This window comes from Barbatula barbatula, assembly GCF_947034865.1.
Source record: "Barbatula barbatula genome assembly, chromosome: 19".
Taxonomy (NCBI): domain Eukaryota; kingdom Metazoa; phylum Chordata; class Actinopteri; order Cypriniformes; family Nemacheilidae; genus Barbatula; species Barbatula barbatula.
Window position 1 is genome coordinate 5,591,359 of NC_136782.1, and position 23,427 is coordinate 5,614,785.

Below are 23,427 nucleotides of genomic sequence, written 5' to 3' on the forward strand. Positions count from 1 at the left end.
ACTGTACTGAGAACATTTTGTTACTGAAAGATGTGAGGGAGAGGGGCTTGAGGAGGGGACTAGTGGGAGGAATAAACTGACACTTGGAGAAGGATGAATGAGAGAGCGAGAGAGTCTCACATTGGCTGGTTTAACAGCGCTAGAGGACAGAATTGGAGCACTCTCATGGTAAACACTCTACTCGAGTGAGTGGGTTGCCGAGTGTGATTGTGTGTGTGTGTGGGAGGTTAATGGATGATGTGTAACACTGCTGAGACTGCTGTTGCGTTCTGATGGCAACATGGGTAACTGTAAAAATAGAGCAGAATAAATCACATCCGCTCTTTGGAACATCTGAGTGGGGGTGAATTGTAGATTTTGTGGTGGGAAATTGTTTTATAAATATGTCCATCTATGCATTTTTTAACCTAAATAAATACTTGATCCAAAAATGAAAGTTCTGTCATCATTTACTCACCTTCGAGTTCTTCCAAATCTGTATACATTTCTTTGTCCTGATGAACACAGAGAAAGATATTTGGAAGAATGTAGGACATTTAACAGTTCTGGGGCACTTTTGACCACCATTGTATTTAGGGGTTGATCCCGAATAGTCGGAGATTCGATAGGAGGAGCCTGATTTGACTGCCAATCTCGGAGTTGAATCTTCGCAGAGATGTTATGCAATGGTGATCATGCCGTTTTGGTTTATATGGTCACTGGCGTAGCAGACACACTGCGTCGCTAAAAATATTATTTATGATGTAAAGAAATGTGACATTTTCAGGGTTGGTAACTGAAACCCCCTGCGCATGTGAGCGCAAGGTCTGGCTTTGTGTTGTGTAAAGGGAAGCAGCACGATCCGCACGCACCTGCAGATGACTCGAAAATGAATGTGGCACAACTTCCAAACATTTGTCACGTAATGTTTGGGCAAATAAATATGAATTAACACTTCGTCTGTTAATGCACGTAGTTCGTTACTTAGACTGAATTTTGTGTTGCATGCTACAAAAAATGTTTTGAATAATAAATAACCGTAATATTATCCAAAAAAGTGCCCACTTGAGGTTGATGTGAGTGCTATTGTCTTCTTTTAAGTGACGTTTAAGAAAAATGTCCATTCAGTTGACAATTTGTGACTTGTGTTTTAAATACATGTTCCCCTTCATTTCAGACATTTAACCTGAACAGATTTATTTAGCACATTGCGATTTGAATCCGGTTTATTTAGTTTTAAATTTTTATTTATACAAAAGGTATATTCTGTTCTTAACAAATTTTTTATTTTTGGTGCATCAATGTTGGGCTGTACCCTTGTCCCCACAGGCACACCACACACACACGCATGACAATAGGCAAGACATGACAATTCTGACTTGACTATGTAAATCCTAAATCGAGAAAACCCCTAACAGTATTTCTTCCTACTTTGGGAGTCAATTGGGGGCAAAATCTGTTTGGTTACAAGCATTCTTCCAATATATTTCTCTTTGTTCATCAGAACAAAGAAATGTGTACAGATTTGGAACAACTCCAAGGTGAGTAAATGATGACAGAATTTTGGGGTGAAATATCCCTTTAAATGACTTTAAACAAGTATGCGTTTAATACACAATGTTCAGAAATGATTGATTTCTGAATCATTGATCTCAACTGGTCAGGGTCCCACCAAACAAAACAATTTTATTGAAGCACTGTTAAAGTCCCTGTGAACCGGAACCATTTTTACTTCCGTATTCTGAAGCATTTCCGAGTGAAACGGCATTTCAAATTAGCAACAGTTGTAGGTGTGGATTTACTGCGATTTGATTGGACGTATATAAACAGCCATTGCAAAATTTAAATGGAACTGGCAGCAGACTGACAGTTGAAAGGGAGGAGTTAAAAGATGCACCGCCCAAGCCACCTAAATTGATGTTAAGAAACTAGAGAGCGGAAGTGAATTTTAACTCAAGATTAAGAGGTTAAAAAAAAGAGAATGACCCACATGGTAAGATATGTAAATATACACTGCAATACTTCGTGAAAAATAGGAAGTGTAATTTTTTTATTTCACTGGGACTTTAAACTTGGGAGTCTTCACCTCACCAGAGTGCACATTTAATATGTATTCCACTTTAAAAATGCAATCAACACAATAAAAAGCAATGGCATTTGAAATATTTTTTTAATAAGAGCAAAAATGCTGCATCACAATTTTTTATAATGCATCTATAACAACGTAATGCATCGCTGCGGGATTGTTACCTGGATTGGCCACTCGGTCCCTGTACTTGGGAGTGTAATCGTCCAGAGTCTGTAGCATCACCCACATGGTGAGAGTGAACATGCCCGCCAGGAATCCATAGAAGACCAGATAAAAGAGGAAAATAAGAGCTGTGGAAAGAAAGAGAAAGAAAAATGTTATTCTATAGTTCAATTACCCATGCTGGTTGACTTTTATTTTGATGTCAGACAATATGTAGGTCCAACACAGAAGAAAATCACACTTAAGGGCTATTGACCAATCAGAATCTAAGACTCGAACTAATCATTTTTAATAGGGAATAACCTTGGAATGCAACAACTGGCCAATCAGAATCTAGTATTCCTGAGCGCCGTGTAATAAAGCATGATCATTTTCTTTACTTTGGAGACTCCCCTGGGAATACAATTATATTCTCATGAGACATGTTTTAAAACTACTGGAAAGACTAAGAATATAATATAAATAGAAGCAGAAAATCATTAAAAGAGTGGAAAGTAAAGGACTTTGTGTGTTGAAAAAGCATGAGATCCATCGCGAGCAGTGGTGGTGCTGGTGGGTGCAGGGGGGGGGGGGGGATTCTTGGTTTAATTATAGACGCATTTCTCCTTTGCTGTGATGTCTCTGAGGTAGACTTACACTATAAATAGCATCTGGGGGTAGATGCTTCGGATGGCAAAGCACGGGCCTTAGGAAATGTGTGCCTCTGTTCTCTGTCATAATATTCTTCTTGTAAGTGGGTACTCTCGCGCTAGACGTGCAAATGAACAGCCGTCAGGTCATCTCTCCCAATCATTGCCATGCAGCGCAAATTGAAATGAATGCAAATTGAAATGAATGGCATCATTATCTTTCCCTCGGGTCGATAGGAACACGTATGACAAAAGATTGATGTTGTTTTGTAGAATGAGCAAGCTACTTATTTTCAAAGAACTACGGAAGCCGTAAAGTGCCAAACAAAACAACAAATCGCAAAACGCAACACCAAATCTGAAAACACATTAACAAACCATAAAGCACAACAACAATTCCGGAAACACAATGACAAATCCGGAAACAAAATAACAAATCAGAAAACACAACGACAAGTCAGAAAACACAATGTGATTAACAAATACACATGTAACGCATTTGAAATGTTCAGATTCTATAGCTTTGAATGAGCAATCGAGGTCCTAGACAACATGTTTAATACGCTTTCAATTTTAAGATCATTTAAAGGGATAGTTCACCAAAAAAGAAAATTCTGTAATTTACTCAACCTCAAGTTGGGTATATAAAACTATATAAAATGATTGGTTCTGTTGAACACAAAAAGATATGAAGAGTTTTGCTCCAAATGAGAACTCAAAAAACATGTTTTTCTTGTGTTTTATTGTATTAGTTAGCTTTATTTTGTAGTTATTGTGACTTAAATCAAAGCAAACAACCTGCAGTTTGATTGATATTAATTGGAATGCACAAGAAAAGAAAACCTGAGTTCTCCTTTTGGAACCAAACTCTTCATATTCTGAGGGATGTGGGAAACTAAACAGTTCTGGGGACTATTACTTTAACTACCATTGTTGGTTTTTCCTATACCATAGAAGTTAATGGTGTATCGGAACTGTGTGGTTACAACCATTCTTACAAATATCTTTCTTGTGTTTAAAAGAACAACAAAATGTATAAAGGTTTGGACTGGAGCAACTTGAGGGTGAGTAAATGAAGACAGAATTGTCCATTTTGGGTGAAGTATCCCTTTAACATTTTGTTTCATCAAAGGGAGGCAACAACACAAGAAGTGTAACCATGTTTCAAAAGTGTTAGACGATACCTTTTAAAGAAGAGAGAGAAGGGTTAAAGTATGCAGCATTTAACATGTTGCTGTCAAGTATGTCAGATGTATAAGTTTCAGCTGTAATAATTGAGAGAGAAAATATGTGTTCCCTTTCGAGAGCGGTCACTTCGACATTGCGGAGACCGCATATGAAACTCCTCCTCTTTTTCACTTTTCCTGAAGTCCTATAGCATAAACGCCAGTAAAAAAACTGGCCAATTGTCGCAAGACATGCACAGTATGCAAATACTGACGAGTCTAGACAGTATAATTACAGTGCATGTGACGACAATCCTCAGAATCTTCTTTTTCACGCTGCCATAGTTGAAAACGCAACTGGATACTTCTTCACCGCATCCGATGGCTTCTTTCTGTCGTCTCTGCGCGGGCCCCATTGGCCCGCAGGATACTCACGAGCACTGCATTGCCTGCCTGGGCCTTGCCCATGCGGAGGATGCACTCTGCGAGTCTGATTGCGCGCACTGTGCGGACCTGCCGGCGCGTGTTTTGAGGACTCGCAGGAACATCGCTCGTGGACTCATAGGGTCGAGGCTCACCGCCGCCAACGAGCCGCTGGTGAGTCCACCCATTCCACGAGGTGGCGGCGACGACCCGGCTCGGGGCCCCCGTCCTCTGCCGTCACCTCATTCCCCAGTCCTCTACGTCGACGAGGGCCTTCGTCCTCCGCCTTCCATCGCGGACGCCGTTTCCTTCGGCGTCGAGGAGGACGATGACTCCATGTCCATATCAGCTTCGGACAAGGACTGGGCAGGATCGGAGCGAGATCGTCCCGATCCGGAGAGCACCCCGGACCTCCACGAGGAGTTCGTCAGGGTTCTCGAGAAAGCTGTAAGCGAGCTCGACATCACCTGGGATCCACCTGAGATGCCGGCAAAGAGTAAGCTCGACTCCTGGTACTTTCAGGCGAGTCGCCGCCAGAACGCGTCGAAAAGGAGTTCGCCGTTCTTCCCAGATGTCCACGAGCACGTGGTGAAGACGTGGTCAGCACCTCAGTCGGCGCGCGTCCACGCTGCTACGCCGGCCATGTTTGCCCACGTGGTCGGGGCCGAGGCCCACGGTTACGTGCGCATGCCACCCGTCGAGGAGACCCTCGCCGCTCATTTGTGCCCTTCCGCCACCTCGTTGGGCTCGGACCCAGGCCTGCCCTCGAAGCCGTGCAGGTTTACCGCCCATCTCGCCGGTAAGGCATACGCGTCCGCTGGTGAGGCCGCCTCCGCCTTGCACACTATGGCGGTGCTGCAGGTGTTCCAGGCAAAGATCCTCCAGTCACTGGATAGCGGCAGCCTGGAGGCGGACGCTACGCGGGATCTGAGGGCGGCGACCGACTTCGCGCTGATGGCTACGAAACGCACCGCTCAGGCTATCGGCAGGTCTATGGGGTTTATGGTCGTCCTCCACCGTCATCTGTGGCTTACGCTGGCGGATCTAAAAGACGCCGATCGTAAGTCCCTGCTCAACGCACCGATCACTCCCTCCGGCCTCTTTGGTGACGTCGTGGAGTCTGTAGTAGAGCGTTTTGGTGAGGCGCAAAAGCGCGCCAAGGCAATGAGTCACGTGCTGCCTCGACGCTCTTACCAACCATCTCCGAGAGCCCGCTCTTCATCCGCGCCTCACTCCTCGCAGAGACCCGCCAAACAGCACGCGGCTCCCGCACCGGCTAGTCGAGGTCGCGAGCCGGAAAGTCCGTCCTAAACAATGGTCGGGCCCAGCAAAGAAGAGGTTCGGGCCGAAGAGAGGTCCACGCCACGACGGCGGAGCGTCATCGGCTGCCAAGCCGTCGTCCTGACGGACCTGGGAAGAGGAGGAAAGAGTCTGTGAGCGTGCCGGCGGCCCCCAAACGCCGCTGTTTGCAACAGTTTTACCCCCCGGTTGCGGGCGATTATTGCAATGTTGTAAGTGTTGTTTGTGTGAATGCAATAAAAACACATACCTGTTCACAGGAAGAGCTCTTTCCCCCTCACCCACACAATGCTGCGTCCCTTGCCCTGCCACGGTGCAGCGCGAAGCCGCAGCTAGTCACAACTATAACCAGCATTCCCTCGTCCACGGACGCTCCCGTGGACGAGAGACCGCTGGAGTCTCACGCGCGAGCTATTTTCCCGCCAGTGCATTTAGCCTCGCTGGGCCAGCGCGCTACCCTAAACGGTCCGATGACGGTAACCCCCGATCAGATTCGGCTGTTATGTCTGTTTCTGGACGCGTGGAAAGCCATCCCAGGCATCTCTCTTTGGCTGCTAAACGTGATAGAACACGGGTACTCCCTGCAGTTCAGGCGCAGACCTCCCCGCTTCAGCGGTGTGGTCCCGTCGCTTACGTCAGCGCAAAACGCGCCTGTGTTGAGGCAGGAAATCTGCAGCCTGCTCGCAAAAGGAGCGATCGAGCGTGTCCCCCCGAACGAGCTGGAAGGCGAGCTGGAAAACTGTTTAGTGCCCAAGAGAGATGGTGGTCTGCGTCCGATTCTGGACTTGAGACCCGTCAACCGAGCGCTTCACAAGCGAGCGTTCAGAATGACAACTCTAAAACAGATCATGGCACAAGTGCGTCCCGGGGACTTGTTTGTTTCCGTAGATCTGAAGGATGCGTCATTTCATGTTCAGATAGCCAAGCGCCACCGAAGGTTCCTGCGATTCGCATTCGAGGATTCAGCGTACCAATTCGCCATCCTCCCATTCGGGCTGGCATTAGCTCCGCGCAGATTCTCGAAGTGCGTGGACGCGGCGCTTTCCCCTCTCAGAGCGAGCGGAATGCGCATTCTCAATTATCTGGACGATTGGCTGATTTTAGCCCACTCTCGGAAGGCGGTAATCGGTCACACGCAGAAGCTGCTTTGTCACTTGACATCCCTGGGGCTGCGCGTGAACATGCAGAAGAGCAAACTCACGCCGAGTCAGTCCATAACGTATCTGGGGGTATGTTTCGACTCAGTGGAGATGCGCGCTCGCCTCTCCCCAGAGCGGACGGAGTCCATCTCTTCAGCTCTACATTTGCTCAGGCCGGGCCGGTCTGTTCCCCTGAGGGAGTTCCAGAGGCTTTTGGGTCTCATGGCATCGGCGTCGGCGGTCTGCCACCTAGGTCTTCTGCACATGCGACCACTTCAGTTCTGGCTGAAGGATCGGGTTCCATGGAGAGCATGGTCCTCGGGTCGGGCGCGAGTCCCGGTTACACGCGGCTGCCTCGGCGCCCTGAGTCCGTGGCGCGACCCGAGCATGTTCAGTCGGGGAGTTCCCCTGGGGCTGGTGACGAGACGCACAGTCGTAACGACGGATTTTACCCCTAGTGCTGTGCAAAGTCAGAGAGGAGACGGCGTCGGTGATTCTCGTCGCTCCGTTCTGGCCGAATCAACCATGGTTCCCGGACCCGAGGGAGTTGTTGACGGCACCGCCGTGGCGGATTCCCCTCAGGAGAGACCTGCTGTCCCAAGTGAACGGCACGATTTGGCACCCCAGCCCAGAGTTGTGGAACCTCCATGCCTGGCCGCTTCGGGGGTTTTAACTGCACTCCCTCAGCGTGTACTGGATACTATTTCGGAGTCTCGTGCGCCGTCTACCAGACGTTTATACGCTCTAAAATGGGGGGTGTTTGCTAAATGGTGCAGCAGCAACAATATCGACCCGGCGTCTTGCCCCGTGTCTGATATTTTATCTTTCCTGCAGCACAGGCTGGACAACGGCGGCCTCCAGTCAACGCTGAAGGTTTACGTAGCGGCTATCGCCTCGTTTCGTTCCCCGGTTGATGGGCAATCGATTGGTAGGCACATGCTGGTGGTCAGATTCCTCAGAGGAGCGAGGAGACTTTTCCCCCCGCAAACCCCTTAAGGTACCGCCTTGGGACTTAGCGCTGGTGTTGAAGGCTCTCTCTTCTCCCCCTTTTGAGCCTTTGGACGCGGCTTCTTTAAGAGAGCTCACTCTAAAAAACGTTCTCCTTCTCGCCCTTGCTTCGGCTAAGCGCATAGGGGATTTACAAGCGCTCTCAGTCGGCGCTGATTTCATTCGTTTTGGACCAGGCGACTGCAGCGTCACTCTCCGGCCAAAATCGGGTTATGTGCCAAAGTCCATGTCTACCCCTTTTAGAGCACAGGTCATTTCTTTGCCCGCCTTGTCTTCCGAGTCATCAGACTCGCAGGATGCTAACGCTCAGAGAGCGGTCTGCCCGGTAAGGGTCTTGCGGGCTTACATAGATCGCACGGCCGGGTTCCGGCAGTCGGGGCAGCTCTTTATTTGTTTTGGTGGGGGTACTAAAGGCCGGGCTGTCTCAAAACAGAGGCTCTCTCACTGGGTAGTGGACGCTATTACCTTGGCGTACGAAAGCCAGGGTCAGAACTGCCCCTTCGGTATCAGAGCTCATTCGACTAGGGCTATCGCCTCTTCGTGGGCCTGGTCTAAGGGCACATCTATTCAGGACATATGCTGTGCAGCTGGCTGGTCTTCACAGAACACCTTCGCCAGGTTCTACAGATTGGATGTGTCCTCGTTGGCTTCTCAAGTCCTCTCGGTGAGTGCTGATCAAGCTTTATCTTCTACCTTGTAATGTATTGGGCTACACAGTTGTTGCCGCATTGCTGTTTACACTGTGCTTGGTGTACTTATGTTCGCTATTATATCGCCCGGGTTTCCGTGCTGGTTCTACTGCTGTGGTGTCTGCCCTGTTCAGCGCAGCCCGCTGCATTCGTTGGGTTTGGATATGCAAATTCGACGAAAGACCAATCTAGCAGTTCATTGGCGTGCTCAGTGATCTGGCAGTTCATAGGCCGGTTTCAGCCAATCAGCTGTTAACGCTTGGGGCAACCTCGCGAATGGTTGATTTGTCTGCTCCGCATACTGTGTGCGTGTTATCCCAGTTGTCAGGCTGTTTTTGCCGGCTCTCACGGCGGGATTGTACTACCGTTCCATATGCGGTCTCCGCAATGTCGAAGTGACCGCTCTCGAAAGGGAACGTCTCCGGTTACTTTCGTAACCTCGGTTCCCTGAGAAGCGGGAACGAGACATTGCATAGATCGCCGTGTTCGCCGCTTATCACCGGTCGGGCGTTCTATCGTAGATTCTGAGGATTGTCGTCACATGCACTGTAATTATACTGTCTAGACTCGTCAGTATTTGCATACTGTGCATGTCTTGCGACAATTGGCCAGTTTTTTTACTGGCGTTATCCTATAGGACTTCAGGAAAAGTGAAAAAGAGGAGGAGTTTCATATGCGGTCTCCGCAATGTCTCGTTCCCGCTTCTCAGGGAACCGAGGTTACGAAAGTAACCGGAGACGTTTTCAAATGTGAAAAAAGCCTGCAATTCCCATTTTTTGTCAAATCAAGCACAAATGTTATTGGTTCTCGTGCGTCTGATCATTGATGATGGCATGATGCATCTTGTTGTGGCACATTTCCATAAGATTTGAAAGCTAGGATGGAGATTTTCCAGTGACTTCTCAAATGGATCTGTTCTCACTGTTTATCTATTTATAACTTTAATTGACTGAAACCTGGCAAAAATCTCAAATTACCATGTAAACATGTGTTATTAATATGCATGTGTTAACATGTATCTTTCAGAAGCAGATTTTTGATAGATATCTGTTTATTTTGTGCATATAAATGCACTCATTGAGGAAACACTGGCCTTCTACTGAAGCTGATGTGGGAAGATGCAAACGTTAAGAAAAGACAACACGATGTAAAGACGAAGTCATGTAAGCTGCTTTTTAATGCGCTGGGTCCCAAAGCAGGGTTCACCATTCTGCACACCAAGCAGGTGACTTCTGTAGAAGTCCACTACACTTGTGGACACTATCAGATGATCCGTTTCCAGATAACATGAAAGTGCAGGTTAATTTCTGAACACTGATTATTGTACTTGATAAAAAATGTTATTATTTAAACTAATACAGGTAAGGAAGGCAGTAGTTACCATGTGAAGCACACTAAGCAGGGCACTATCAGAGGTTCAAGATGTATTCAAAAAGCAATTGAGATGGGATATCAATACTGTGAAGTAGCTGGCCATTCCTATCAGGAAGCTTTCAAAATCATCATCACTCCTTCCTCTCTCTCTCTCTCTCTCTCTCGCTCTCATCCCATCCATTAGTCTGTCCATCTCACTCGATCTATCTTCATCGCTGCTCTTGCTAATGGCTCTTAAGTTGTGTTCTGATGTTAAAGGGTCAATACCAACAACAATTTAATAATTCAACATTTACAATATAAGACAACAACAGAATTATAATTTTTTACACGCAACATGTATCAGTAGCTAATATGTATTAATAAAGATTTTATTATCTATAAAATTATAGGTTTATTTTGATTATAGGTTCACAAAATCTACTAACAAATCTTGTCAATGCAAAAGCACTTATTAACATTAAATTTCTTTAAGTAAAATGTAAATGGTAGTGCAATTTATTAATGATTATTTTAGGTATTTTGTATACATTTGTCCCAGTATTACAACAGGTTCTAAATTGACGGCATGTGATTGGACATCATTTTATTTTTTTATTTTTTAAATAGTTCGTGTTCAACGTGTTTCATATTGTTTAACTGTTTTAATACCAGTTCATTTGCAGACATTGTTGCTCTTTGACTTAGAATTCTTGTTCAAATTTTTACAATTCCATTCGCCACTGCTGGTGGTGCAGAAATAACACTGCACTGAATGTTTTCAACTGTGGCAACTATGCTGCGGTACACTGCATAAAGTTCACAAACAGCAGCGTGCAATCATTTCCCCCATAAAATCCTTCTTGCGGAGATAAACATTGCTAATGAAAACATGGGGGTGGGTTAAATAGAAAAGTATAAGAAATGGCACAACACAAAATCTCATCCACAATAAAAGACCTCAGACAATAAAACTCCACAAGAAACATCTCAATCGGTCTCATGTGCTTCTCTCAGCTGTTCAGAAATCAATCCCCTCTGAGTCTGAACTACCAGATACTTGGGTTAAAAATACTTTCTCGCTGGCCGCAGGGGTTGGGGTGAGGATGGCGTCACACGGGGGTGCATTTCAGGGTGTTGTGGGGTAATTTAGGGTACCGCTGCGGAGAGCACCTTTCAACTGTTTTTCAGTAAGCAGATCTTCCTGAGCAACATCCTATACGGTTCACTACGACACGAGCAGGACTTCACATAAACAAGCACGTGTTACTGTAAGCAAAAGACGAACCATTTTACATTGCATTTAAGGTCACGTGTGCATAGAAAAACGAGTAGATGATTTGAAATTGAGCTGCAGGATTGAATATCACATAGGTTTTGGACCATTCCTTTTGTTGCTTTTTGCAGCACTTGTACATTGACAACAATTCCTTGCAAACATTATAAGTTTAATGCAGAGATACGATATATTCAACTGTACCGTCAGGCACTATTTAAGGTTTTCATTTATGCTTGTCTGGGAAAATATGTTGCATCCAGACAGGACATTACTGTATTAAAGAATTCAATCAAAACCAAGAAAAATAACTCATTTACAAATCTTCAGAATGAAGAAGAAATAATAATTATCTTAATCCAATCCCAAAATAGACTTCATTGTCTTCACTCCTGATGTCAAATCTGTATGTGTCGGAGTCTAAAACAGTTCATTCCATACTTGGAATCCAAATCTAGGGATGTAGGGTGTTATCGCAATAGCAAAATTTGCTCAATATTATCGTTGTCACATAACTGTATGAGAATGTTTTCTTTGGCGAGGTGCATCTGGTGCAATTATTTTATAAAAAGGATTTTTAGGTCATTTGACCCATCTCATACTATAATCATAACTGTTGCTTAGAGGTTTGAGTTAGAGGATAAAGAAAAGAGGATGCTTATGGCATGTTTCCAAGTCATCATTTGACATTTGAAATATTGCACAGTGACATTATACCAACTAGGTATTATCACACATTGAGATTTTGATATGGTTACATCCCTATGCAAATCTAAATATGGTTTATATGACGTTAACACAATGTCAAAGAGCAAAAAATGTTTGTGACTTTATATCTCAAAATTTAGTAATAATCCATCAAGTCTTTATATTTACATTACTCGCCATTTTTGTTGAGTTTTGGCGATCATTAAACTTGATTATTTGTCATGTCTTTGATTAAAAACTAACCTATAAGATGATTTGGAAATTTGCTCAACTAAAACACAACCTATCCCAGGGTCATAGCTGAGTCATTCATAGGCAGTCTCATTGAAGAGTCTTAACACTGCGAGTCTGTGGTGTTTTCAAACACTGCTCTGTTTGTTTCAGCATTCTGACACGTCGTTTACTGTCTCAAGCAATGACATGAGAGACTTGAGAGAATGTAAGTGACAGGGCTTTTCTACAGCAGTTTTAAAGGCAAAGAAGCAGCAAGTGTCATGCGTGTTACATCACAGATTCAGGATCTGCAAGTGCTAATGGGTCATTTCGTGTTTATTTTTACAGAACTAGGACCAATATTTATAATGCTATTCGATTATTCGTGTTTGTCATAAAGAAGACCCACGTTGTCACATCTTATTTAACGCTACTTCACGTCATCTGTAATGATATTATAATATACAGAAAATGTACAAAATCATCTGTTTGTGTTTCTAAGTCTTTGTTCACTCAGATCACAAACTAGTTTCAATATTTTAGGTTTACAAACCGATGCCCGGATCACGTTTTATGCTATACTAAAAATGTTCAATAGCGGTGAGCCAAAGAATGAGTTAACATTACTTACATTAGGTATAAAAATTGCATCATAATATTAAATGATTAAAATTGTTTTATTAAATGAAGTAATACTCATTTTGACTTGAAACATGAAAGTGTACATTTCACTGGAGCAAATGTTAATGAATTTGGCCTTAACATAAGACTGGTAAGACCTAAGTCCTGAAGTTTCCTTCAAAGTTCAAAAGGGTCGTCAGCTTCAAGTTACAGCCGGTAAAAGAATTCGCACGGATGCTTTTTTGTTTCTTTTAAAACACTCTGTGATTCCTTCGTTACCTAAATTGAAATACATTATTTATTGATGCAAATGCAAGAAAACAATATTTAAATGGGGTGCTGATCAGAAGAATGTTTTGCTCAGATGACGGTCACGTACAAAAAGGGAAACAAGCACTACAATGGCTCCGTCTTTGTTGCAGGGAATTTTTGAGGATCTTAACAGTCGGCATGGAGCGTTTCACCTGAAATTGTATTGGAGGGGGTAAAAAGAGAAATATGCCAGCATCCTAATTACATTTTTACACAGAGATTGGAATATTTGTTAATAAAATCTGTTGTCAATCCTTGATGCATTTTACTCCAATGGTGTCAGTCCAAAACTAAGAAAGGGCATTTTTTGTGTTCTTTTTATACATTTGCATGCCTGTAACTCCAGAACCGTTGGAGATACCTTAATGTCCTTTTAGATACTTGTACTCGACCAACTTTTCTTTTGGGAACTACATTTTAAAGCCCTATAGGGTTCAGTCCCAGAGATAAGGGATCTAAATATGGCTTCATGTTAAAATTTACACATGTTCAGTTATCAAAAACCAAATGTGAGCCTTTTTTTAGATCTGGTACTTTATTTTTTTTCAGACATTCCTCTTTAAAAGAAATGATGATGCCATTTGGGAGAAATATTGTTAGTAGTTCACAGAATGAAGCAAAAACGATGATTTTGCATAAACACATACCTCTAAATATTACATTTAATGAAAATAGTCTCATGAGTTTTTCCGCAGATGTTTTTCCAAAATATTAACAAACAAAACGCTTTTATGTACACACAACTTGTTAGAGCTGATAACAGACATGATTTACCTGAACCTTCTGTCTGGTCGGTCACTGAAAAATAAAACCTCTTACCATTAAGATCAAATTTTTACTCAGGTGAAACTTAGAAAAGGAATTGTAGCAAAGTTCGTTAGAAGGGAAGGAAGGAGGCGGGAACCGGCGAACATTCAAACACGAAAACTTTAATTAAATAAACAAACACTGAAGTAACTGACCGACAGCCACCTCACGGTAGACTGCCGGCCACAAAACATACACAAACTAAACACAGTTTCGGGCCCGGTCCTCTCTCGTCAACAGTCCTGCCGAACATCCATTTAAGCTCCCAATCTCCTCCGTGATAAGATGCGGGACCGGTGCGCGCACAGCTGCTTGCACTTATCACTCACGCCACCGGCCCCGCGTCACGGCTCTCGTCCCGCCTTCCTCACCACAGGAATTAACAAAGCTAAACCCTAAGAGAGAACATATTAAGCCGTAAAAAACCTTGTATGTCGATGCAGGTCACACGCTGGTAAATCAACCAATAGGATTAAGCAGGTGTCATAAAACGATCAACAAAGCTGTACAACACATACCTTTTATTGTATTGTGCCATATCGTGCCACAATATATTGTTAAACCCTTATCTGCACTGGCCATAAGCACTTTGTCCAATCACATTAATAGCTTGATCTGAGTTTGGATATTCGTCAATGAAATTATTTTTTGTGTGCTAAATACAGATTTCTTGGTGTTTGAATGGATAATCACAATACTTTTAAATAGAAAAAACCCAATCCTTAAATGTTACAACTGCCCCTTGCAGTCAAATCAGTGAACACGTAATCTGTTTGAAAAGGCAATTCTACGTTATGACAAAACTACAAACCTTGGCATTACAAAAGTTTCCTGCTTTCCCCAATTGCAAATCAATTTATAGTGATTTTTGTAGCAGCTCAGCGTGTGATCAGCAGGAGGTAAGGGTAACAGCTTGGTTCTGGATGTGGGGGGAGAGAGTGATGCAGGAACACCGGTGATGGTGTGAGGAGGAAGCGCTGGAGAACAGCTGAGACTCCCAGTATGACGTTCCTCACTGCCAAAATCTCTCCTGCATGCAAAACACGGAGAGCTCGAGTCCCTCATGCTACTGCTAATTCATTCACACGCTCATAATAGCCCCATCAGCTACACTTTCTCTGCTTCTATTGGATATAAATGTGCATGATAAACAAGAGACAAGATGATGTCCTGCACCTAAAAAATCTCCAATCGAATCTATAGGAAAGTTTTTGCTTTTAACGTCCCCAGTCCTTCCAACACTCTAGTGTCACCGAGGCTAAAACAGAGAACTTGAAGAGATTTACTCTACCAAGTTCCTCTAATGGGTTTCTGACATCATCCAATTAAATGTGGAAAGATACCAATTCCCACCTGCTGTTCCTGCGTGGAGGACAAATGTATTCAAGCCTGTTAATGTTGAGGGGATCCATCCCCAGGAACAGTTCACCCAAAATCTATATATCATTATTTTCTCATTCGCTTATGTCCATTCAGTGAACCTTCATGCTGTGTTAACAACGGTCTGACATACAGAGCACCTGTTTTTCAGCGATCTGAGGACGATTCCTGGTTTCCATGCCCCAGTCCTGTTTCCCTCTTTCGGTCCTATACTATACTAATACAATAATGTCCTCCTCAATATAAAGCAATACAAATATCAATGAATAATAGAGCTGTTCGATTATGACAGGATACAAATCAAAAAAATGTTGAGTTCACGATTATCTGGAAAAAGTCAATCGCTAGATAAATAATTTATTATCATATATTAAAGTAAATTTCTTGTCAATTTAACACTGGATTCAACAAAATAACAAAAACATTTTAAGAAATGGATCAAAATAAAATATAAAAGCAAACATTCAAATACATTAAATGACACAATCTTTGCAAAAAGGAATGTGACACAATAATTGTTTTACCTCGATTATAATTGTTAAAATTAAAATGGGAAATGAATTGCATAATCTTAATAAATAAAATATCACTTAAACAAAATGAATTAAACAATCTGTAATAGTGAATCATTTTTAATACAATCTGTGCGCTGATAATTTTCCTTAGAACACAAAAGTAAAAATAAAAACATAAACATTATTACAGCACTTTGTTCCTTTAATGGTGCTCTAAAGTCATGGTCAGTATAAATGCCCTTTGTATGAAAATTCAAATATGAGGAGAATTGAACTCAATAAAGTGAATAAACTCCAGACAGCATTCAGATTTGAAATGCACGTGGATGCGTACAGAAATACTATTCCAAAGTCAAAGAAAGGTTCAGGAAGTCCATTTAAAAGAAATTGTAAATGACAACCTCCGTTGAGAAGGCAAACGTGCTCGAATCGTTTCAAGTCCCTGTTAATGGTCCGAACACAAGTGAGAAGTTTTATTGATGAAACCCAGAAAATAGGGCATTGTTGAGCATATGAAAGCATCACTGCCACATGGCTGGTCTCCTATTGCAGAACAACGCTTCTTTTCATCCGTTTAAACCGTCCGTGGAAAACATGCGCTGAGATCTTACAAGCTGTCAGGGTTCACCTTCCCACCGCAAATTCAGTGTGGACTGTGGACGAATCAAATAATCTGGCTAAAATCAAGAGTGGATTTGGAAGCGTTAATCTGGGCTAATCCAAACGGACATGCATCAGGGTGCAGATGTCTCCAAGAGCCCGACCTGTCCATTAACTCTAGTCTGATCCTTTTATCTCTTCACAACCGTCCATCCATCACTCTCTGCATCCTCAACGCTCTCTCGGGAAAAGTAAGAGTGGAACCGACAGTATGACGGCCACTCTTATGGGTACAATTTTGTCATTGATTCTCTAATGTGTTAAAAGTAGGGCTGTCAAACGATGAATCGCAACCAGAATAAAAGATTGTGTTTACATTATACATACCAGTCAACGCAAGATTACGAGTCATCTGTACTTTCAGCCGGTTTTGACGGACTATGAATGTTATATCTGAACATATCTGCTGTAAATTATTCTGAGTTAAGCAATAAATGGTCTCAAAACTAACAGACTAAAAGCCATAAAATTCCCATTTGGTTGTTCATTCTTAGTGAAAGAATCACCGCCAGCACCGTACAGTCAACAGTTTAACACATACCATCAAGAAATGTAAAATAACATCACACTGCATTGACAAATGTCATGTAGATACAGACTAACTGATACACTGGCCAATATTTGGCCATTTAGAGATGATCCAAAAATCCAGATAAACATTGTCCAAATGGGTTCCAATGATGTTTTTGGTAACTTCATTGCAGTATTCAATTCAGATCAATAAGGTGTATTAAATATATTTGCATTACATGTATTAATATCGATCATCCACTAGTACATCAATGCTCGTGAAGAAACACAGGCCTAGAGGTGGACAAACGCAGGTTAACAGAATGTCAGACAAGGCCCTTATTTTGTAAAGCAAACACAAGCACCAATATATAAATGAATATATCATATTCCTCAAGGTGTGAGATTGTTTGCAACAGCATTGGCTTTCTTTCAAGAGGCCTCTGGCTACAGGAGCGTGCGGAGAACCCCTATGACCTTGAAAGAAGGAAGACAGGGAGGAGGGGAGGCGCGGAGCTCACGCATCAAGGAACACCCATCCCGTCGAGGAAGAGGTACTGCAGAGTTTAGCATTACGGATGCTGCCGGGCCAATGGTTTGACCGAGGCGCATAACTAATAGGGAATAGTTTCATGCCAGGCTGGTTACCAAGCAACGGGATATTTAAGAAATGGCTCCCAACCCCCACCAATAATAACGGCCCCTTTACAGGTTCTTTAAAAATGTGTCACATACTGAAGACATACAAATAACACTCTCAGAGAAGAGATGCACGTTTTGGCGAGCTTCTCCTCATCCCCCACCAGCCCCGTGAACCAATTGTCTAGGGATGTGGAAATTTCCTCTCATCCTCTAAAGCAAGCTTGTGAAGCACGGCAATGCTCATTTGCATATTCAATGAATGCGGATGCGACGTCACCGAGTCCGAGATTGACTGACAGCTGAGACATTCCGTTAGAACGCCCTCGCTGACACTTTCCCGGCGCGATTAACGGGAGCGACACCGCGCGCAAGCTTCACAAAACTGAGACAACGACACCACAGACTGTACACGACACGACACCTTTCAAACACGCGACTCTTTTTGTATTTAGCGAACGAATTCATTACCGCCACGCATCGTCTGACATCCGAGGGCCTCCGCAGCTATTCATAGACCCCAAGCCTCGCGTGTCATGTGTACAGCGACAAAAATCCAATCGAATATGATTAATAAAACGATTCATGCATGAATCCATCTCGCATATACAACCTGTTCAGATTTAGGTTCAACGTAACGGTGCGTTAAAGATTTCCCCTCATCTCCTAAATAGACGTTACTGCAGTATAGGGAACAGATGCATGCTGGTTTATAGACGTCAAGTCATAAAGCAATAATGACCTCTTTAAAATCGCGTGTGTGTGTGTATATATATATATATATATATATATATATAAAGCAGGTTCAGTTTGGCCGACTGTACATTTCTTCACAGAGAGACGCCCCGATACGCGATCGATCGGCAGGTATACCTGTAAATAACATATGGATATTGTCTAAATAAGCTGTTGACGTGATATGTATATGATCTAGGACGGACACCCGCAATGGTTGAATTGCACGTAGTGATACATTATATCAGATTGTTATCGACAGCACAGTGACTAAAATCCAGTGGCACTGATGCGTTTGCCTTCAGGTTGGAAGTATGCAACTTACTTGCTAATGCAAAGAAACTATCAATGTACTGAGATTGACGTTTATTTCAAAGCCACGAAACACACACACACACACACCGAGAGAGAGAGAGAGAACGTGTGTGTGCGTGCAGGTAACGTTAGTTTCTTGATTTTAGGGCGTGCTGCTGTGGCACTTGTCAAATAACGCCGACTTACCCCAACTACTCGCCGTGCGCCCGATGAATTCCCCCGTCCGCGGGTTGTATATACTATCTTTCCAGTTCGACTTTTTCTCGTCAGCTTTCTCCTCTTTGTTGGCCATGGTTTGACTAAGACGAATGAAGCAGTTTGAGGACGATGGACGGAGGCAAATCAAGACAGCGTTGAGTCGGGCTTGCCACCTTTGCTTTGGGAAATAAATGAGGTGTGCGGACCTTCCACGCGGCTCGAGACTGCAGCAGTCGTCCAGTCAGACTCTCTTCGCTAGCGGCGTTTCGTGCGCATGCGCAGTGCGGCGGAACGGCAATTCCAATAGCCGCATATAAATGATGAGCGTTCGACATCATTTATACAAAATGTTCCGAAGCCCTTCGTGGTTTGCTTTGAATTCGCATCTATATTAGCGGGGTTGGGGCCGACTGCTGTGTTTTTACTGTTATAAGGGACTCTCGTGGGTTTTGTTTCTTCGGAAAATTGATTTCTGCAGGCACATACCTTGAAGCGTTGAATACAAAAAAGCTATTGAGCATCCCCACCTACAGCAGGACATGCTGGCGCACTTTATGGGGCAACTTAGTAATCAAACAAGTTTCGTTCGTATTCTATTTAAGATCTTCCTAATCACGTGTGTATTTTAATCTTTTTTAACTAAATTTCAATTCACAGAATTAATAAAACTCAACCAATTGCATGAGGAATAGCAAAGAAAATGCCCAAAAGAAATTGTAATTCATAAATTGTAACGTGACAACTTCACCCAATCTCATATAACCTTGGTGCCATGGATTCATGTTTATAATTACAAACGTCTATATTTACAGAAAATTCTAGTCAGCAAAATGCACAAATACACAGGAATTGTATTAAATTGACTTTTGAGTCGAAACTAGTGATCCTTCAAACAAAGAAGATCATTTATAAAGAATCAAATGTTTTATATAAAGGCATCGAAGATGTGTGACATTTAATCAGGTTATTGCCTTTTTAGAATGTATTGTTCTACACGAGAACAGACCGGACCTCAGTAAGATGTTTCTTTTATAAAGCGCTTGGATTATTCTCACAATTGAACTATGATGCACTCCTCTTTCCATTACACATAACTTCATTTCTTCCGAACCGAAGAATTCATAAACAAATATTGATTTCATATCCAGCTTCAGGATCTCTGGTTTAATGCCATCGTGGAGGATCATACAGAAGGTTCATTTTATTTACACATGTCAAAGGTTATTGTTTTCACGTTTAAAATGTGTATACCGATATCAGAGTTTTCAAGGGTCATTGTTTTGTGAACCACACCACACCAGAGGTAACCAAAATTATATGTTTATATATGTATACATGTACATACAGTTACAGTTGCAAAACCAAAAGTCATTGTTATTCTGTTGATCGAAGTCAGTTTAAAATGCGACCTTAGTGGATCTGGGAATTTTCCCCTTTGTATTGGCCACTCTGAATTTCAACAAAAATGTTTTTATCATCACACTCACACAAGGACTACCAAAATCTCCTAACATGCAACATTCGGACAGCTTGAAGTAGAACGCTCCAAGCTTCATGAACCCAGAACAGCTGATGACAACCATCAATACGGTCCTTCAATCAAGACAGTGAGTAAACTATGTAATACAACAAAATCCACTTATAAAAAAAGAACAATTTTCCTATTTGAAAGCGGGTAGCTTCCAATCCAGGCTTCCAATACTTATCCGATCCCCACGGCGAAGAAAATAAAGTGGCACTAGCCCACTCATATATTGTCATATTCCAATATGACCGAAATAAATACGTTTTCGGAAGAATCTGAAAATCTTCAGGATAAGACGTGGAGAAAGTAAGAACAATGACATGAGGAAATGAAACTGAGGATCTTTAATGACAAATGTTAACCTTCACTTATTTCCCCTCCTCCACAGCCCGACCTGCAGCTCTCACATTAACTGCTATAGAAAAAGCACTTGAGAAACACATCCAACTGTTTCTCCCCGAGCCAAAGTCTTCTGCCGAAAACTGAGAAAGAGGACGTGACAGATTGCGAGGGAAGTTAAACATATTGTAATATAGCGAGGAGTGGCAGCTTATTTCCTGTGTGGCGTTCCTCCCCGGCACTGCTCGGGAATCCTGTCCTGGCGTAGACAGCGAGGGCTGAAGTCCCGCTGAGGTGATGCTCACTCTGGGGAAGAGGGATTGTCATCGTCTTCGTCGTCCTCTTCCTCGTTGAAGGAGCTGGGTGTTTGACCCCGAGACTCTGAGGTGTGTGACAGGGCAGTGATGCTGTGACTGTGAAGAGAGGTGGGGTTATCTAAACGTTAGTCCAAATGCTGATTGTAATTATAGTAAGTCTGTTATCTGGATATTTAGGCGGTGTGGGCTGCCCCGTCTTTCCAGCTTAGCAAGTACCGCATGTATTTACATACAAAAGGACATATATTTTTACGATGTTTAAATGTTGTGTATTTAACAGAAGCTTATGGTAAACATACTTTGTGTGGCTGAGAGGTGTTCTGTTGGAGTTTCTTGCCATTCCTGTTTGGACAAAATGACATGACGTTCAATGAAAATCCTGTGATACAATCAAGATCTCAAAAGAAACGATTTCTGTTGCTCTTGTCATTTCAAACCTGTATGACTTTTTTTCTTCTGCAGAACACAAAGAAGATATTTTGGAGAATGTTGGTAACAAAACAACATTGGCCTCCATTGACTTCCATTATATGAACACAAAACCACTGGGACATTTCTCAAAATTCCTTCTTTTGTTCAACAGAAGAAAAAGTAATATACAGGTTTGAACAACATGATGGTAAACAAAAGTTTTTTGGGGGAATGAACTAGCCCCTCTGAAGATCGCAAAAGAAGATATATTGGCCCTCAGGTACTTGCATTGTATAAACACAAACCATTTTTTTTTACCCGTCTTGATATTTTTATGTGGCAGCCATAATGCCAAGAATGTGCTTCCACAGAGTTTTAAACAACACTAAAACCCTTTGGCTTCCAATCTAAATACCTGATGCATGTCCCACATGATGACGCGGGTCTAGTTTGTCTCATTAAAGTAAATGTGTGGTCAGGTAGTGGTGAACCTGCAGTACAGTATAAATGCTTGAACTCAATATCAGCATGCCTCTTTTTAAGTGTGTATTTTTTCTAGTGAAAACAAAAGGCTTTTTAGATTGCATGCCTGTTGCGAATACAAAGTTGTGATGGTTAATTTGAGTCATGTAAAATAAAAATAGAAAAGAGAAGAAAAAAGCACTTGTGGTTTCAGGTGCCAGAATTTCGCACAAGATACAGCACGTGAAAGGAATCATGGAGTGCTAGTGTCAAAACAAAATGACCAAAAATGACTGAAAAAGAAACGTGTCACGAGTTTCTCATGTACCCACCAAGGACATACGCTTCCAGGGACTTGGGCACTAGAGATTTGGCCACGTTGAGGTTCTCTGAAGAGCATGTGCCGTTCTCAAGCCCCAGAGACATGCCCATTCGCTTCAGGATCTCGATGTCATCATGGATCTCAAATGTGTTGTCAAAGTTAAAGAGGTATTCACACCTGTTTGGAGGGATGAATGTGAGTGAATTTTAAAATTCTTCAATACAGGCTTTCAAAATCACAAAAGTGTTTTTTAATACATATTACCCCACTATTTAGCTTGGCTTTTGTTATATCAAAGAGATGATCACATTACCCATTTACATTCCATCTATATAAGTGGCCCAGAAGTCAAAATATTTAAATAACTGATATTACCTCTAATGTTTCAGTCTGTTTGTTTAAAAATGTCCATGGCTTTATTTAATCTGACATTGCTACAGCACTAAAAAGGCCGTAAAAACACGAACACTAATAAAAACAGATAGACAAAATGGTCGAGGGAAATCTCGTACTTATCACTAGAGATGGAGCAGTCGATGACGGTGCGGACGTCTGTGTTGAGGATGATAAAGGGTAGCTGAATGACAGATCCTGGAGGGGGAGGCGACTGTGCTGACGCTTCACTGGCCTGGTTCCTCTGTACCAGATTCTTAAAGGCGATCTGCTGCTCCGCGGCAAGAAACGCACAAATCAACATACATAAACCCAGAGCCATTCAGCAGTTTCATTGACTGTACATCAAAACAGAGCCCATAAACACATTCAATCAGACACTGTTGATCATTCAAGAGCTTTGCGTAACCGTAGCACAACATAGGCAGATGCATAGAGTTTTATTTAGCAGCACTCGGGACTCGAGCCCTGATCGATATCCTTGCACCCAACATCTATGACTTCATCTCTCAAATCAACTGCAGTACAATATGAAATCACGTGTAACGCAGACTTTTAGTGCTAATGTGCTAAAACGCAAGGGTCGAATGTCTTACAAACGGAATGTGGTGATTTTCTGTGATTGTATATGTGGGCTTCACAACAGGAGATGGATGGCGCTTGGGCGTTTTCAATATTTGGAGATTGCTGCTTGCCACAGCTGGCCCCAGTAAATATGACTCCTCCCTCTTCTCATCTGCTGTTTACTGCTCATCGTTTTATTCGTTGGAATGGAAGAGTGGATTGAAGCTAGATTGGGGTTTGATGCTAACTGACAAAAGATTTCAAATTGT

At 42.7% G+C, this 23,427-nt stretch overlaps 2 protein-coding genes across 7 annotated transcripts in view; both read right to left on the reverse strand.

Moving 5' to 3' along the window:
- Positions 1 to 19,113, reverse strand: part of atp1b3b (ATPase Na+/K+ transporting subunit beta 3b) — a 31,061-nt gene extending 11,948 nt beyond the window's left edge. The window contains exons 1-2 of the mRNA XM_079480866.1: positions 18,814 to 19,113; positions 2,230 to 2,358 (exon numbers count right to left, since the gene is read on the reverse strand). Coding sequence (XP_079336992.1) covers positions 2,230 to 2,358; positions 18,814 to 18,919 — 235 coding nt within the window. The 5' untranslated portion in view covers positions 18,920 to 19,113. The remainder of the gene's footprint in view (positions 1 to 2,229; positions 2,359 to 18,813) is intronic.
- An 846-nt stretch (positions 19,114 to 19,959) lies between these two features.
- The window catches only part of tfdp2 (transcription factor Dp-2), a 29,787-nt gene continuing 26,319 nt past the window's right edge, over positions 19,960 to 23,427 (reverse strand). For all 6 annotated transcript variants that reach the window (XM_079481677.1, XM_079481679.1, XM_079481680.1 and 3 more), the window contains 4 exons: positions 22,714 to 22,865; positions 22,212 to 22,378; positions 21,306 to 21,348; positions 19,960 to 21,102 (listed from right to left, as the gene is read on the reverse strand). In XM_079481677.1, coding sequence (XP_079337803.1) covers positions 20,991 to 21,102; positions 21,306 to 21,348; positions 22,212 to 22,378; positions 22,714 to 22,865 — 474 coding nt within the window. In that variant the 3' untranslated portion in view covers positions 19,960 to 20,990. The remainder of the gene's footprint in view (positions 21,103 to 21,305; positions 21,349 to 22,211; positions 22,379 to 22,713; positions 22,866 to 23,427) is intronic.